General features: G+C 66.7%; 4 protein-coding genes across 12 annotated transcripts; 2 read left to right on the top strand and 2 right to left on the bottom strand.

Moving 5' to 3' along the window:
- Positions 1-42: 42 nt before the first annotated feature.
- On the bottom strand, positions 43-3,286 carry LOC104305636 (fumarylacetoacetate hydrolase domain-containing protein 2). Its single transcript, XM_054175072.1, has 8 exons — positions 3,162-3,286; positions 2,139-2,330; positions 1,426-1,642; positions 1,272-1,331; positions 1,032-1,191; positions 448-556; positions 237-324; positions 43-140 (listed from the first exon to the last, which is right to left on the bottom strand). Exons 2-8 carry the CDS (start codon positions 2,321-2,323, stop codon positions 78-80), a joined length of 882 nt encoding a protein of 293 aa, XP_054031047.1. The 5' UTR covers positions 2,324-2,330; positions 3,162-3,286; the 3' UTR covers positions 43-77.
- An 801-nt stretch (positions 3,287-4,087) lies between these two features.
- Positions 4,088-7,763, bottom strand: KCNIP3 (potassium voltage-gated channel interacting protein 3). 9 transcript variants are annotated; one of them, XM_054175055.1, is made up of 8 exons: positions 7,661-7,763; positions 6,110-6,234; positions 5,960-6,029; positions 5,772-5,842; positions 4,966-5,073; positions 4,711-4,815; positions 4,544-4,606; positions 4,088-4,331 (listed from the first exon to the last, which is right to left on the bottom strand). In XM_054175055.1, the coding sequence occupies exons 1-8, from the start codon at positions 7,761-7,763 to the stop codon at positions 4,284-4,286; spliced, it is 693 nt and encodes a 230-aa protein (XP_054031030.1). In that variant the 3' UTR covers positions 4,088-4,283. The 9 variants fall into 9 exon arrangements, with proteins under 9 accessions (XP_054031030.1, XP_054031029.1, XP_054031028.1 ...); XM_054175054.1 differs by having other exon boundaries at positions 4,544-4,815; XM_054175053.1 differs by lacking the exon at positions 7,661-7,763 and having other exon boundaries at positions 4,544-4,815; positions 5,960-6,336.
- A 1,180-nt stretch (positions 7,764-8,943) lies between these two features.
- Positions 8,944-9,952, top strand: LOC104305634 (cytochrome c oxidase subunit 5B, mitochondrial). The gene is made up of 4 exons (XM_054175065.1): positions 8,944-9,078; positions 9,174-9,247; positions 9,500-9,599; positions 9,692-9,952. The coding sequence occupies exons 1-4, from the start codon at positions 8,985-8,987 to the stop codon at positions 9,802-9,804; spliced, it is 381 nt and encodes a 126-aa protein (XP_054031040.1). The 5' UTR covers positions 8,944-8,984; the 3' UTR covers positions 9,805-9,952.
- Positions 9,953-11,792: 1,840 nt separating this feature from the next.
- On the top strand, positions 11,793-12,895 carry PURB (purine rich element binding protein B). Its single transcript, XM_054175058.1, has one exon. The coding sequence runs from the start codon at positions 11,825-11,827 to the stop codon at positions 12,845-12,847; it is 1,023 nt and encodes a 340-aa protein (XP_054031033.1). The 5' UTR covers positions 11,793-11,824; the 3' UTR covers positions 12,848-12,895.
- Positions 12,896-16,247: the final 3,352 nt, after the last annotated feature.

The raw sequence follows: 16,247 nt of genomic DNA, 5'->3' as shown, positions 1-16,247 counted from the left end.
CCGGGGTGGGGGTGGGGGAAGAGTTTTGGGTGGAGGGGGGGGGGCTGCACTCCAGGTGACTTTCGGCATCGCCGTCCTCAGGCCACCCTGTTGCAGATGGCACCCAGCTCCTCGATCTCACACTGCACCTCATCTCCCCTCTGCAAGGCACAGGGACATGCTGCTAGCCCCCACCTTGCCCCCCAGGGCCCCCACTCTGCCCCCCAGCCCCATTCCAGGCTCTGCCTGCCCCTCACCTGAAGGAACACGGGGGGCTTCCGGAAGAAGCCCACCCCTGCAGGGGTTCCTGTCAGCAGGATGTCACCGGGGAGCAGGGTGGTGAACCTGGGTGGATAGGGCAGGTAGCAGCAGCAACCCAACCTCCCCCCAGCCCCCCAGTGTCAGCAGCCCCCAGCCCCCCAGTGTCAGCAGCCCCCCAGTGTCAGCAGCCCCCAGCCCAGTGCTCACCTGGAGACCCAGGCAATGAGGTGGGGGAGGGGGAAGATGAGCTGCTGCGTGCTGCTGTCCTGCATCAGCTGCCCATTGACCCTGCAGCGGATGCCCAGGCGGTGCACATCTGGGGACACACAGGGACACCTCACAGCGGGGCAGGGGGACGTGGGGACAGGCCTGAGGGACCCCCACCACGGTCACCACCCCCTTTGAGGGACCAGAGGGGCTGTGTGCCACCTCCTGCAGCACTCCTGGCCCCATCCCCTCACTGCCTTGTCCCTGTGGCCCCATTCTGTCCCTGTCCCATCCCTGTTCTGTTGCTGTCCCTGTCCCATCTGTGCTCTGTTGCTGTCTTTTGTCCTTGTCCCCTTAGTGGCTTGTCCCTGTCCCATCCCTGTTCTGCTGCTGTCCCTGCCCTGTCCCCCTCCCCTCACTGTCCTGTCTCCATACCCTGTCTTGTGCCCCTTTTCTCCCCAACCTGTTTCCACCCTGTCCCTGCCCCTTCCCCCTTCTCTTGCTGCCCCTTCCCCCTTCTCTTGCTCTCCCTGTCCTGCCTTTGCCCTCTCACTCTCCCACCCCTGTCTCTGTTATGTCCCCACCTGTCACTGCCTCTTTGGTGACCAGAGCGGGCCCCAGGGGGCAGAAGGTGTCGAAGGTTTTCCCCAGCAGCCACTGCCTCCCGTTCCGTAGCTGCCAGTCCCGGGCGCTGACGTCGTTGGCCACCGTGAAGCCCACGACGTGGTCCATGGCTGCCGCCTCCTGGGGACGGGGAGGGATGATAGAGGCGGGGACAGGCAGACCCCAGACCCACCTTGAGGGGGAGCGTGTGGGGGGGTTACCTCGATGTTATGTCCTGGCTTCCCAATGACGGCGGCCAGCTCCGCCTCCCAGTCCACCTCCTGGGGGGGAAGGACAGAAAGGGGAGGGGGAGGTGTGGAGGGGCTGCGCCCCGCGGTGGGGGCGCGGGGGCAGGGGCCGGGGGCAGGGGCTCACGTTGCTGTCCGGGGGCAGCACGATGTCGTCGAAGGGGCCGGTGATGGCGCTGGGGAACTTGTTGAAGATGATTGGGTACTTGGGCACCTTGGCGCCCTGCTCCAGGCAGTGGTCGCGGTAGTTGAGCCCCACGCAGATCACCTTCTGCGGGTCCCCGATGGGCGCCAGCAGCCGCACCGAGCTCCGCGCCACCCGGTGCTGCCCGGACTCCAGCGCCCTGCGGGGCCGCCGCGGCTCAGCACCGGGCCACGCGTGGACACCGTGGGGACGCCCAGCGTGGAGACACACAACCCCCCCCCCGTGGGGTCACCTAGAGCGGCGGCACCCCCAAGGGGGACAGCCGGCGTGGGGACACCAGCTGCCGTGGGGTCACCTAGAGCGGCGGCACCCCCAAGGGGGACACCCGGCGTGGGGACAACAGCTCCCGTGGGGTCACCTAGAGCGGCGGCACCCCCAAGGGGGACACCCGGCGTGGGGACAACAGCTTCCGTGGGGTCACCTAGAGCGGCGGCACCCCCAAGGGGGACAGCCGGCGTGGGGACACCAGCTGCCGTGGGGTCACCTAGAGCGGCGGCACCCCCAAGGGGGACGCCCGGCGTGGGGACACCAGCTGCCGTGGGGTCACCTAGAGCGGCGGCACCCCCAAGGGGGACAGCCGGCGTGGGGACACCAGCTGCCGTGGGGTCACCACCCCGCGTGGGGACAGCACCCACCTCTGCGCGCTGGCCAGGCCCCGCGGGCCGCTCTCCAGGAAGCAGCGCATGGAGCCGGGCAGCGCCGGGTCGGCCGCGCTCAGATCCACCAGGGGGCCCCCGGGAGCCTCCTCCAGCCCCAGCCGGGGCTCGCTGCCCCCGGCCCGCAGGAACCGCACCAGCCGCATGGCCCCGGGCCGCCGCATCTGCCACCTGCGGGCGCCACAGCCTCGGGATCCCGGCCGGGGTGGATCCCGCCTCCAGCACAGCCCTACCGGAACCTCTTCCATGGGATCCCTGCGGACTTGAGCCCCCCCTGGGGGGGCGAGGAGGGGCCGCATTCTGCGCAGGGCCTTGGGGAGAGGGGGAGTGGGCACGGGAGGTACCCCGGAGGCTGGGGGGATCCCATCACTGGGGGCCCTGATGGAGGCACAGTAGATCCCCGCATAGCAGGGGGCAGGGCGGGAGGGAAGGGGGATGGGGCCCCAGAAAGGAAAGGCTTGGGGCAGTGGATCCCTCCTGGGTGCGGCCAGATCCAGCACAGCGCAGATCCCCGGAGCGGCTGCAAAATCTCACAGCAGGGAATGGACCCCAGCACGGAACCGGTGTGGGGACGGGGGGGATCTACTGGTACGCCGGAAGGGGAGCAGTTCCCCTGATCCCACACAGTCTAGATCCAGGGGGATCCTCCCAGTCCTGCGCAGTGGATATCGCTGCAGGATTCCCTCTCGTGGTCCTGGACAGCCCTAATCCTGGGGAATCCCTGACCCCCCTACCCCTGATCCTGTACCTGCACAGCCCTGAACGCAAGGATCCCCTGCACCAGCCCAGGTCCCAGGGGAACCCTCAGATCCTGCTCATCCCGATCCCAGGGGATCGCTCACTGGTCCTGCTCCGCTTTGCTCCCAGGGGATCTCTCCCGATCCCAATCCCGCTCAACCCTTTCGCCGGGGATCTCCCTGACACAGATGCCCCCTGCCCGATTCCCGCTCAGCCCCATCCCAGCGCTCCCCGCGGTCCCAGAGGGTCGCTCCCACCCCTTACCCGCTCAGCCCGATCCCGGGGGGAGGTCTCAGGGGACCCCCGGGGGCCACCTACGTCACGCGCCACAGGGTCCCTCCCCCGTCGGCACGCGCTGACCCCCTGTCCCTCGCGTGAAGGTCCCCGCTCCGAGGCCCCGCCCCCTCTCCCGAGCTGACCAATAAGAACTCGGGAGGGGGAGGGGGGCGCGCCGGCAGCACCGCCAATGAGAGCCGGCGGCGCTCGACCCGGCCTCCCGGCCGCTAGGGGGCGCACCAGCGGCGTTGCCAGGCGACGGGCGGCGGCCGCCGTGACAGCGCCGGGGCCGGGCCCGGCGGAGCCGCCTGCCGGCACCGAGCCGGGCCCGGGCGGGCGGCTCTCCCCTTTGTCGCATGGAAACGCGCCGTGAGTGAGCCGGCAACGGGCGGCTGCGGGGGAGGGGGCCGCGCCGAGGCCGGTGGCCGGGGCCCGGCTGAGGCGCGGCCTGGCCTCGTCGGCCTGGGCGTGAGGGGAAAGCGCAGCCCAGGGCCGCGCCTCGGCCGCGCGAAGCCGCCCGCGGCACCGCCGCCCGGGGCGCAGGGTCACCCGCGGGGGGCTGTGCGTGGCCGCCGCGCCCCCCCCGGCTCCCGGGGCAGCACTTCCCCCCCCCTAAATCATCGTTCTTCGCTTTATTTAGAAAATAAACCGCTGTGTCCTGGTAGCGCTGCGGGGCGGGAGCAGCTCCTCCCTCGCTCGGGCTCCCCTCAAGCGCTGCGTGGGGCGGGAGAAGGGGAGAAGGGGGTCGTGTGCTTTGGGAGCCACCCTCTGGGGGCCGTGCTATAGAAACCCCCTCCCTGGAGAGTTGCGCCCTGCGGGGGGGGCTGTGCTGTGTGAGGGCTCCTCCACCACCCGCGGCAGGGGGACCCTCGCTGGCCGCGGGCTGTGCCCCCCCCGAGACGGGTCCAGCCGCTGGGGTGGGCAGTGCCAGGTGCCGTGCTGGGGAGGGCTCAGCTGGCAAAGGCATCTGCAGCTGCTGTGGTCTGGTGGCGCTGGAGTGCTGTCAGCCACCAGGTTCTGTTCTTGCTTTTAACCTCTTTGCTTCATCTGAAACAGTAGAAAAAAGGCTGCCCTGGGCTGCTGGCAGGGCCGAGTGGCTGCTCCCGGGTCCTAGATGGCGTTCTCGAAGATCTTCATGGACCTCATGATGTCCTGGTCCTGGAACGGGGTGGAAGGGAGAGGTCAGAGCCCCAGGTCCCTCTCTTCCCATCCCAACTGCGCACCCCGAGCTGTCATCCCCCTGACCCCCCAGGCTGTCAGTTTGTGGTGGGAAGCAGAACATGTGGGGTGATGTCTGGGGCTGGGAGGCCTGGCAGCGAAGAGGAGGAGGAGGCTGGTGGTGATGCCAGAGCCCACCCAGAGTTCTTCACCTTCTGACACGTGTCCAGGAACTCCTCGAAGGTCACCACACCGTCTCCATTCCTGTCCATTTTCTGTGAGGGCACAGCAGGGGCTCAGCAGGGCTGTCCCCAGCGGCGGTGGCAGCCCCAGCTGGGGGCACGGGGTGGGGTTGGTGGCTGAGGCAGGATGGTCTCACCTGGAAGAAGAGGTCCACGTGCTCAGCAGGGGCGCTGTCCCTCAGCGGGGGATGGGTGCAGCGTCCCATCAGGCTGTAGATGGACTTCATCATCTCCAGCATCTCCTGGGAGGGGACAGAGGGGGCAGGGTGACAAGAAACACCCAAATGAGGGCACTGTGCTCCTCCAGCGCCTGTTCCTGCCACCCTCAGCCCTCTGGGGGTGTCCCCAGCGGTGCCTGCCCCCTGCTGGCGCCGTGGCCGTCCCCCTGTCACCTCCTTGGTGATGCAGCCGTCCTTGTTGAGGTCGTAGAGGTCGAACGTCCACCTCAGCTTCTGCTGCACCGTGCCCCGCAGCAGGACAGAGAGCCCCACGGCGAAATCCTGCCAGAGGAACCCTGCCCATCAGCGGGGGCACTGCCCTGGCACCCCCAGGCCCCGCAGAGTGCCCCTCCCCCGTGCCAGGCTCTCGGCCCCCCCCCCCCCGACACCGCAGTGCTGCCATCGATCCCGGGATGCCTGGGGGGTGCATTTGGCTCCCTATTGATCCTGGTCCTGTTCCGCCTCGTGGCTATTTTTAATCCCTGCGGCTGCTCGGTGCCAGCCCACCCTGCCAGCCCCCTCCCTGTGCCGCAGTGCCCAGCACGCTCCCAGCGCCGCCGAGGCCGCTGTGGGGCCCTGGCTGCTGCGCCGAGTTTTGTCCCTGGGCACACGTGGGCAGGGAGGGAGAGCTGATGAATCACGGCCCCGGGCACCGGCCGGCAGCTCCAGCAGCTTGGGGCTGGCACAGCTCTTCCTGGCATCAGTGCGGTGCCAGGATGGCTTCTACTGCCATGGACGTGGTGCCGGGATGGCTCCTCCCGGTGTGAATACGGTGCCAGGATAGCTCCTCCTGGTATGGGCAAGGTGCTGGGATGGCTCTCCCCAGTGTGCACAAGGGGCCACGATGGCTCCTCCCAGCACAGACACGATGCCAGGCTGGCTCTTCCTGGCATGGCCGTGGTGCCAGTGTGGCTCTTCCCAGTGTGGATGCAGTACCAGGCTGGCTTCTCCTGGCACAGCCGTGGCACCGGGAAGCTCACCTGGAAGCAGAGGGCGCCGTTGCCGTCGGCGTCGAAGGCATCGAACACGAAGCTCGCGTAGGTGCTGGCATCTGTGGGGGCATCAGCAGCTGGTGAAGCTCGGGCCCTGGCATGCACCAGCAGCAGGATTTGGGGCTCTTGGTGGCTGCAGCCCCCCTGCAGCCCTTGGGGGTCCCCCCCCAGCTCACCTCCCTGGGGGAAGAACTGCGAGTAGATGAGCTTGAAGGTCTCCTCATCCACCAGCCCGCTGGGACACTCCTGGGGAGGAGGTGGGCACCGGTGACCCCCAAACGCCAGCCCTGCGGTGGGGGCCGGGCTGGGGACGCCCCCAGACTCACGTTCTTGAAGCCGCGGTAGAGAGCCTGCAGCTCCTGCTTGCTGAACTTGGTCCGCGCCAGCAGCCTCTCCAGCGCCTCGGGTTGGTGCCGCACGGTGCACAGCTCCAGCTCCGCCTCGCCGCCGTCTGCCGGGACGGGCGGCCGGGGGTCCGCCGGCAGCCTCGCCCCGGGAGCCTTCCCGCTGTGCATCCCCGCTTTGCATCCCCGCCCTGCTTCAGACCGACTGCCCCCGCAAGCCGGTGGCAGCCCCCCGATTCCCCTGGTGTCGGGGCAGGGGGGACCGCGGGGGGGTCCACAGCCCAAGGTTTACAGGCGCCGACCCGGAGGGGTTCCCCGAGAGCCGCTGGAGCCGGCAGCGCATCCCCGGGGCGCGGAGCATCCCCGGGGCGCGGAGCATCCCGCAGCCGCTTCTCACCCCAGCCCCGCTCCCGCTGCTTCCAGCCGCGCCCGGCCCGGCGGAAGGTGATTAATAAATGATGCCTCATTAATAATTGCAGCTCGGGGAGCCCCCGGGGACCCGCGCCGCGCCTGGCCGGGGCAGCGGAACCGCGGGAGGGGAAAGCTGGAGTTGGGGAGAGGCTGCGCCGTACCGCAGGGGTAGGGACTCCCTGGAAAATTTCGAGGTGCCGGGGGCAGGGGCGACCCCCAGGTCCCTGCTGAGCTGGGCTAGAGGTGGGGGTGAAGTGGCAGCGCTGAGCCCCTGCCCACCGAGCTGGGGTGGGGCCGGGGGGCCCCGGTGTCCCATCCCGGGAGCGTTTGGGGAGTGGGAAAGGGGTTGGGGGTTCCTGATGTCACATCTCAGGGGATGTGAGGGGTCGGTGGAGTTACTGGGGGGTCTCCAGCATGCCTGGTTTGGGGGTGGATGGGGCGTGGAGTCTCCCTGGTGTTGCATCTCAAGAGCGTTTTGGGGTTGTTGGAGCATTGGGGGTCCCCAGTGTCCCACCTCAGAAGGGTTTTGGAGGTCAGTGAAGGCTCAGAGACCCCCCAGCCTTGCCCCCCAGGAGGGTTTTGGGGGTTACCCCAGGCTCAACAGCCCCCAGTGTCCCTCCTCGGGGAGGTTTGGGGGACTCACTGTGGGCTGGAGGGTCCCTGTTGTCCTGTCTGTGGGGGGTCTCTGGGGTTAAGAGGGACGGGGGGGGAGGGGGCAGCCTCACCCCTCAGGGGAGGTTTTCTAGGTCGGTGTGGACTGGGGGGGGTCCTAGCACGTCCTCCATGGGGGACTTGGCGGGGGGGGGGGGGCTGGAGCTGGAGCAACCCCTTGGGGAAGGTCAGAGCAAGGCTGGGCCATGATGCAGCAAGGGATGGAGGTGTAGGGGGGCTGCCCGCTTCCCCTGCACCCCCAAAGCCTCCTCAGCGGGGGTGCCCCCCAAAACCAGTGGGTTTCACCCCATGGGCATCACTGACAGGCCAAGGGGTCCTTTACCTTGGGGGGGGAGAGGGGAAAGGATGGGGGGACCCCAAGATGCGATGGGGGGAAAGGGGAGGGGGACTTGGGAGAAATAAATTAAGGAGCAATTAATGCAGGGGAGGGGGTGGGGGGCGGGGGGGTACCTTCGGCCGAGATGGGCTCCAGGATGCCAAACTGCTTGAGGACGGCGATGAAGAGCAGGATGACCACGGCCACGGCGCACAGCTCCATGCCCTGCATGCCCATGGCTCGGGGGGGGGGGACAGGCTCGGGGTGTCCCCCTCAGCCCCCCCCAGAGCCAGAGCAGGGCACCCCGGGTGAGGGCGAGGTGCTGACTGGGGCTGTGTGGCAGGGCCAGACTGCGCCGTCCGTCAGTCTGTCCGTCCTGCCCTCCTCCCTTGGCACGCACCCGCGGCCCCCCCCCCCCCCCACTGCCGGGGGTGGGGTGGTGGTGGGGGGTCGATCTTGGCTGCTTTCCTTTCTTCCTTACGTCGCCCCCCTCCCCTCCCCCCCCCAAGACGAAGCAGGTTGGAGGTGCCAAGGGTGGGCTGCCAGCCACCCTCTCTGCAACGCCCATGGGTGCCCACCTGGCACCATGCCAGCACCAGGGGGAGTCCCAAATCGGTGCCGGCCTTCAGACCGGGTTAAAAAGGTTGGGTTTGGTGTCTGCCCCCAACGGCAGGAGTAGCTGGGGGGTGATGATCCCCCCCTGCCCCGCTGCCCCGTGCGGGGTTAGAAGCAGCTGTTAGCGGGAAGCAATTAGCGCTGGGGGAGGTAATGAGCGGCGAGCTCAAGGGGGTGAGGGGAAGGCTGCGGGAGGGGTGGGGACTGAGGGGCAGGGGACGTGGAGCACTCCCTGTCCCCGTGACGCCGCAGACATCCTTCCTGCCACCCGCGGGGGCGTCCTCGTCCCCCTGGGGTTGCCCCCATCCCCGCGGTCTTCTGTCCCCATCTGTCTCCAGTGCCCTGTCGTGGCCTTGTCCCCAAGCCCCAGGAACATCTGTCCCTGTCCCTCTGCTGCTGTCCTTCCCTCACGACTCCGGGGTCGTCCCTGTGGCCCTGGCGATGTCCCCATCCCCTGGGCGGTGTCCCTGTCCCCCCCCCCCGGGCTGTCCCTGTCCCCAGGGGACACCTTGTGCCCCGGGGGTGTGCATCGCCGTGACCCCAGGGGCACTGTGCCCCGCAGAGGTGTCCCTGCGTGTCCCGGGGCCTGTCCGCATCGCCCCGGGGCTGTGCCTTGGCCCCGCGGCCGCGGGGACACCGCCAGTGCCCCGCGGGGGCAGCCCCCCGGGCCCCTCCCAGCTCCGAGGGAGCCGCGCGTGGGCGGGGCGGCAGATTGAGAGGCGGGGCCTGCCGATAGGGGCGGGGCTTTGGTTTTGGCTCGCCCCCGCCTCGGGGGACCGCCCCTCCTGTTGCCCCGCCCCTTCCGCCCCGGGACCGGAAGTGCTGCTGTCTGCCGCCGCCGCCATGGCCTCAAGGTTACTGCGGATGAGCGCAGCCCTGCGCCTGCTGCCCGCCGCCTGCTCCCGCAGCGTGCCCGCCCGGCACCTCGCCGTGCCCGGTGAGCTGGGGAGGACCCGGGGGGGGGGAGGGGCGGGGAACGGGGCTCGGGTAGGGCGGGCCGCGGCCTTCCGGTTTGACGGCGGTGTCCCGCAGGCGGCCTGGCCAGCGATGAGGAGCAGGCGACGGGGCTGGAGCGGAAGGTGATGGAGGCCATGAACAAGGGCCTGGTGAGTGCTGGGGGGGGCACGGCGCGGCCTGGGGGCGTCACCCAGTGGGGGGGCAGGGAATGGTGTGTGGGGGCTGTTATGGGGGAGCTGGGCTCAGGGTGACCCCCAGGGTGTGGCGGGGGGTGGTCTCGGGGCAAGGTGCCCTCGGTGAGGGAGAGTTAGGGTGTGGAGGGGGACGGGTGGTTTCTGCTGGGGAGAGGTCAGGGTCTGGAGGTGCCCCTTCCAGACTTCCTCCTTTCCCCCCTGCCACAGGACCCCTACAGCATGTTCCGGCCCAAGCGCTACGCAGGGACCAAGGAAGATCCCAACCTCGTCCCCTCCATCAGCAACAAGCGCATCGTGGGCTGTGTCTGTGAGTGACCCCCCCCCGAGTAGAACCCTCCCCTCCCTCTGCCCATCCCTCTGTCTGTCCCTGTGTGCCACCCTCCTCTTCCTCCCCCCCAGGTGAAGAGGACAACAGCTGCGTCGTCTGGTTCTGGCTGCACAAGGGGGAGGCTCAGCGCTGCCCATCCTGCGGTGCCCACTACAAGCTCATCCCCCACGAACTGCCCCACTGAGGCCCCCCCCAGCACACACAGTTTTGGGGGGGAGGTCTCATGGGCCACACCAACCCCCCCCCAGCATCAACTGGGCATCTCCTGGGCTGAGCTGAGCCACCCTCACCCCAACCGTTTGTGCTGCCCATAAAGAGTTTGTGTGTGGAGACCCCGACTGTGTCTGCAGTGGGAGGACAGTGCCCATGGCGCAGCAGGGGCTGAGGGGCCACCCCTGGGGGTGCACTTAGAGCTCTTGGTGTCATTGTGAGTGGGGAGGGGACCTGGGAGGGGGAACATGGGGAGGGCTGGAGGTGCTTGTGACCTTGGAGCAGCATTTGGGGTGGGGGGACCCCACCTTCACTGACTTCCCATTCTCAGCAGGGTTCTGGGAAAGGTGGGGGGGGGCTGAGGGTCTCCCTGGTTGGGGAATTCCAGAAGTCCCCTGGGCAACCCCCTCCTCAAAGCAAGCCCCCACCCACCAGGGGAAGAACCCCAGGAGAACACTGCACAGGAGGAGTCACCACAAATGGAGGTCTGGGCTGTGCCCCATCCCCAGCTCTACACCCAGGGGAGGTCACAAGGGGGACAGAATCCTCCAGGGTAGCCTCGGCACATGGCCAAGGTGCTGCCCACCCCCGAGTCCAGGCAGCCTCATGCCCTTTGCCCCTTGTCTTCCACCTCCATATCACCATTGCAGGTGAGAGCACTGCTCAGATGAGACCTCCCATGGCCACCTTCCACCCCATCCAGCACCCAGGGCCCACCCCATCCAGGTTGTGGTGGAGTTCTGTCCATCAGGTGGTTCCTGTGACTCCCAAGCAGGCATTGACCCTCAGAAGAGGGTCACAGAAGCCACCAGCTCTGCCCATGGTCCCTCCTTGGCCTCACTGATGGGGACAGCTGCCTGGACACAGCATCCCCATGGCTCTGAAGTGGCTCTTGGCACTCTGCAGGTGGCCCTGGCAGCAGCAGTGGCACCCACACACCAGGTTGGAAGGGACCTCAAGGATCATCTGGTCCAACTTTCTGGCCAGGGGTGATCCCTGTGCTTGGCTTGGGGGGCTTCCAGGTGAAGGCACCCCATAAGTGCCAGCCCTCCATGGGGCAGGAGCCATCCAGCAGTGTCCCTCAGATAGGTTCCCTGTAGGGCTGAAGTTGTCCAAGGTGCTGCATCTTGGAGAAGATGAAAGCTGCTGGAGCTTCTCCAGCCATGGGCTGTTCCTGCCTGAGCATGTGCCTCAGAGGGAACCTGGGGGCCCTGCTCCATGGAGGACTCAGGAGGCTCTAGGTTGTCTACTGCAGACCCTTGGAGGTCCCCAGAAGATTCCCATAAGCCCCAGACGGTCCCCAGAAATCATCCTGAAGCTCCAGGAGGTGCTGCAGGTCCCCAGGGAGTCCCTGTAGGCTGCAGGGTTCCTAGAGGTTTCCCAGAAAGTCCCCACGGAGGCCGGAAGGTTCCTAGAGGTCATCCTTAGGCCACAGGAGGTGCTGCAGGTCCCCAGGGAGTCCCTGGAGGCTGCAGGAGTTCCTAGAGAGCCCTCAGAAGTTCCCCGTGGAGCCCCGGAGGTCCCTGCCTGTCTCCGGGGGCTTCCAGAAGGTGGCCACAAGGCTTGGGAGCTGCTCGAGGCTCTCAAGGGGTCCCTGAAGCCCCCCAAGGGCCTGGAGGCTGCCGGATGCCCAGCGCAGCTCCCCTGCCGCCGATGCTTGCGATAACGTCAGCGCATGACGTCATACACCCGCTCCGACGGAGGGGGCGGGGCTCGAGGACTCTCCCCGCCCATTCCTCCCCGCGGCCAATGGGAGGCGCCGCCCGCCTTGATGGGCGCTCGGGGGGGGCGGGCCCCCGGCGGCAGAGGGCGCGCGGGGACGCGGCGGGCGGGGCCGGGCTGCGCGTCACGTGGCGGGGCGGGGCGGCGCGCGGCGGTAGTGCGGCGGTGATGTCACCCCTGTCGCAGAGGGGCGGGGCGGGGCGCGGGGCCGCGCGCCGGAAGCGGGGCGGCGCGCGCGGAAGGTCCGTGGCGGCGCGGGGCGGGCGGACAAGATGGCGGACGGGGACAGCGGCAGCGAGCGCGGCGGCAGCGGCAGCGGCGGGTTCGCCACCGCCCGCGGCGGAGCGGGGAGCGGCGGCGGAGGGGCCGGGTCCGGCGCGGGGTCCGGCGGCGGGGCGGGCCCGGAGCAGGAGACGCAGGAGCTGGCCTCGAAGCGCCTGGACATCCAGAACAAGCGCTTCTACCTGGACGTGAAGCAGAACGCCAAGGGCCGCTTCCTCAAGATCGCCGAGGTGGGGGCGGGCGGCTCCAAGAGCCGCCTCACGCTCTCCATGGCGGTGGCCGCCGAGTTCCGCGACTACCTGGGCGACTTCATCGAGCACTACGCCCAGCTGGGCCCCTCCAGCCCCGAGCAGCTGGCCCAGGCCGCCGGGCCCCCCGGCGAGGACGGCGCCGGCCCCGGCCCCCGCCGCGCCCTCAAGAGCGAGTTCCTGGTGCGGGAGAACCGCAAATACTACCTGGACCTGAAAGAGAACCAGCGCGGGCGCTTCCTCCGCATCCGCCAGACCGTCAACCGCGGGCCCGGCGGGCCGGGGGGCTTCCCGGGCGGCCCCCCCGGGCTGCAGAGCGGTCAGACCATCGCCCTGCCCGCCCAGGGCCTGATCGAATTCCGCGACGCTTTGGCCAAGCTCATCGACGACTACGGGGGCGAGGAGGACGAGCTGGGCGGCCCCGGCGGCGGCGGGCCGGGCGGCGGGGGGCTCTACGGGGAGCTGCCCGAGGGCACCTCCATCACCGTGGACTCCAAGCGCTTCTTCTTCGACGTGGGCTGCAACAAGTACGGCGTCTTCCTGCGGGTGAGCGAGGTGAAGCCGTCCTACCGCAACGCCATCACCGTCCCTTACAAGGCCTGGGCCAAGTTCGGCGGCGCCTTCTGCCGCTACGCCGAGGAGATGCGCGACATCCAGGAGCGTCAGCGGGACAAGCTCTACGACCGGCGCGCCGGACCCCCGGGACCGGGCAGCGGCAGCGGTGCCGGCGACGACTCCGACGGCGACGACGTGGACGACGACTGAGCCTCCCTCGACCTGAACCCCGCCGCCGGCCCCCCCCAAACCACCTCTCATCCCAATTCCCCCCCCCCCCGGACTCCCTTCATTCCCCCTTCCCCCACTGCGACGGGGACAGGGGTTCCCCGGATCCCCAACCCTCCCGCGCCGCCACCGGAGAGAGAGAAACCGGCTCGACCGCGACGCCGCCGCGTCCCTCCCTCCTCCGCGCTCACACTCGGGACGAGGCACCACCGCCACCCCCCTGCCACCGTCCCCCCGCACCCCGAGGACTCGCTGTTTTTCGGGGGGACGAGGTGGGAGGGGAGCAGCCCGGATTCTCTCTCCGCTCCCAAAGCCCGGCCCGTGCCGCCGCGGCGCCCCCCGCCGCCACCGAGTCCGGTGGCCGTGCCGAGCCGCCAGCGCCGACGCCGGCCACCGGTGGAAGAGGAGCCGGGCGGGGGGAGAGCAACGGAGCCGGGGCGGGGGGGGCGCAATGGACCAACGTCCGTTCTCGTCTGTGCCCTTCTCCTTCCTTTCTGCTTTTTGGGGTTGTCTTTTTTTTTCCCTTTCATTTTTCTCCTCTTTCCAGCTATTTTTTGGGGTGTTTTTTTGGGCTGCAAAGCGATCAGCTCTCCCCCCTCCCCCCCCCGGAACCCGAGCCCCGTGCGACGCCGGCAGCTTCCTGAACATCTAAGTGAAGACTTTCCTGCTTTTCCCGGTTTCTCCCCATTTTCGGCCTCCCCCGCCGTGCCCCGGGGGGGCTGGGGGGTGCGGAGCGCGGCCGCCGCACGCAGGCACAAAGCACAAGGCAAATCTGGACGGAGCACCACACCTCCCCCCCTCGGCTCCCAGCGCGGCCCCGCACGGGGACGCTCGGCTCCCCGATTCCCGTTTCACCGGCACCGAGGGCGCCCAAATCTGCCTCTCCTGCTCTTCAACCTCCCCCGGCGCCGCCGCTTCCTCCAGCAAAACCACCTCGCCGCGGGACCCCACGGCTCCGGCGGGACCCCAGCACCCGGCGCCTTCACTGCTGACCTTTTTGGTTTTGTTTTGTGAGGTTTTGGGAATTTTTGGGCTGTGGTGGTCGGGTTTTGGGGTTTTGGGTTTTTTTTCCCCTCTTTTAATTTTTTTTTGTCTCCCTCTCCTTTTTTGTTTTTAGTATTTTTTTCCCCTTTTTCTCCCCGGGCCGGGCTCAGCCGGGCCGGGCTCAGCCGGGCCGGGCTCAGCTGCCTCGGCAGCTCCCCTCCAGCCAACCCCTCTCATATTAAATAGATTTTTCCACTCTCAAATGGTTTTTGTTCCGGAAGCTACATCGGCTGAATCCTGCCCTTTCCCAAAGCTTTTTTTTTTTTTGGGGTGGGTTGTGGTTTTTTTATCAGCCTCCTTCTCCCAGGAGCTCTGCCCGGGCTCCAGCTCTCTCCATTCCAAAGCTCTTTGACGGTTTCTCCACTTCCAGGATTGCTTGGGGTTGGTGTTTTGGTGTTTCCCCCCCCCCCCCCTCCCCTTGTTTCCGCTGTTTTCCTGGTTTTTGAGGGGAGCCTTGCCCCCTGGCCTCCCCACTTCTGCCGCCTCTTTAACTTATTGCCGCCCGTCCCGGTTTTCCCCTGTTTCACCGGGAAACAAGGACCGGCCGGCAGCGGCGTCGCCGGGCGGAGAGAGGCCCCGGGGTGGGGAGGAACACCGACGGCGTCCTCCCCCCCCCCCCCCCCCCCCCCCGCTCCTCCTCCTCGCTCCGAGCCCTGTAGCCGGCGGGGCGGGGACACCCACACACACAGCGCGTTTGTCCATCCATCCATCTGTCCTCCGCGCCCCTTCCCCACCTCCGTAGCTCTTTTTTTTTAAAAAAAAGGGATTTTTACGGCGAAATTCCTTCGGTCGGTGCCGTTTTTAACTCTTTCCGTGCCGCACAGGACTCCGTTTTTCCTTCACTCTAGACGGGAGCAATATTCTTTCCTCGATGTCCGTACTGTATTTTGTACCCTCAGGCAGCTCTTTTCCGTGACGTCCTGCTGTGTTCACCCCACCGGGATTGGGTTTGGGTTTTGTTTTGTTGTGTTTTGTTTTTTTGGGGTTTTTTTTGAGGTTTTTGGGTTGGTTTTTGTTCTTTTTTTGGTTTTGTTTGGTTTTGGTCTTCATTCCTTTTGGTTCTTTGCCGCGGAGAAAAAAAAAACAACAACAAAAAACACACACAAAAAAAAACACCAAAAAAAAAACAACCAACCGACGACGAAAACTACAGAGAAAAAAAAAAAGGCAAGGAAAGGACGAAAAGAAACGAAACGACACCGACAAAGACACAGAACGACGACGACGACGAAACAAAACAGAAACGAAACGACAACACGAACACCCGACGAGAAAAAGGCCGCGGGGAGGAGGCTCCGGCTGGGGGCAGGCGGAGGGGGGCGCAGCTCGGAGGCCCCCCCGCGGCCGCGGACTTGCCGGCGTCTGGCTGCAGAGACGCAGGCAGTTGACCTCTCCTTTTATTTTTGAAGAGGATGAGATATATATATATAAAAAATATATATATATATATATATTCTTTATTTCCTTTTTTTTTCCCCCTCATTTTCTTTTCTCTCTTTTTTTAATCTCCTTCTTTTTTGTTTTGTTTTGTTTTTTTTTTTTTGGCTGAATTGTTGTCATTTGGCCAAAACCTTTCCTAGGCCAGGAGAGCTGTTTTTTGGAGGGGGGGGTCGTGTGTGTGGGGGTGGTTGCTTGGCCCTGGCTTGGCTCTCAAGAGCCACTTAGGAAAGATGTGGAATGAGGAGAAAAACGACCAACAAAAGGCAAAGGGCAGCAAAAAGAAATAAAACTCGACCTCCCCTCTCCCATCCCCCCCTCAGAACCAAGGCCTGGGGCTGCTTGGGTGACAGCAGTCCACGTCCAGAGCCCTCCCAGCTCCGTTGGACCCTCTGGAGGATGGAAGAGAGGAGCCAAGAGGGGCAGGAGGGAGAGAGCTCAGAGCTCACAAATGCAACAGGAAAGGAGCAAACGGGGGGTGGGGAGGAAGAAGCCCCCAGAGGTTTAAGCTGCGGCGAGAGCGGCACGGAGAGGGCGGCAGCGCCTCGGGCGCAGCCAGGACTTGGGTGGCTGCTGCCGGGGGGGGGAGCTGGGGGTTGCTTTTTGGGGTGAGTTTTGGGTGTTTTGTTTTTTCTCTAGTCAGTTGAAAGAGGGGGGGAGCCAAGGGGAGGCACCCACCCTGCAGCGGTGAGGAGCTGGTGGGACAGTGGCGATGCCGGCACCAGTGCGGCCCCAGCGACACCAAGGCTGGGGAAAGAGGCTTGGGTCTGGTCCCTTCTGGCCACCTGAGTGCACACAGCTCCACCTGCACCTCTGCTCGGGGCTGGGTTTGGGGGGAATTCTGCAGGAAACAGGCAAACAGCTTTTTTTGAGGGGGGAGGGGGGGATTGGGGGGGGTAGT

The sequence above is a fragment of the Dryobates pubescens genome, chromosome 31 (genome assembly GCF_014839835.1).
Source record: "Dryobates pubescens isolate bDryPub1 chromosome 31, bDryPub1.pri, whole genome shotgun sequence".
Classification (NCBI taxonomy): Eukaryota; Metazoa; Chordata; class Aves; order Piciformes; family Picidae; genus Dryobates; species Dryobates pubescens.
This window is presented reverse-complemented; position numbering and strand designations above follow the sequence as displayed.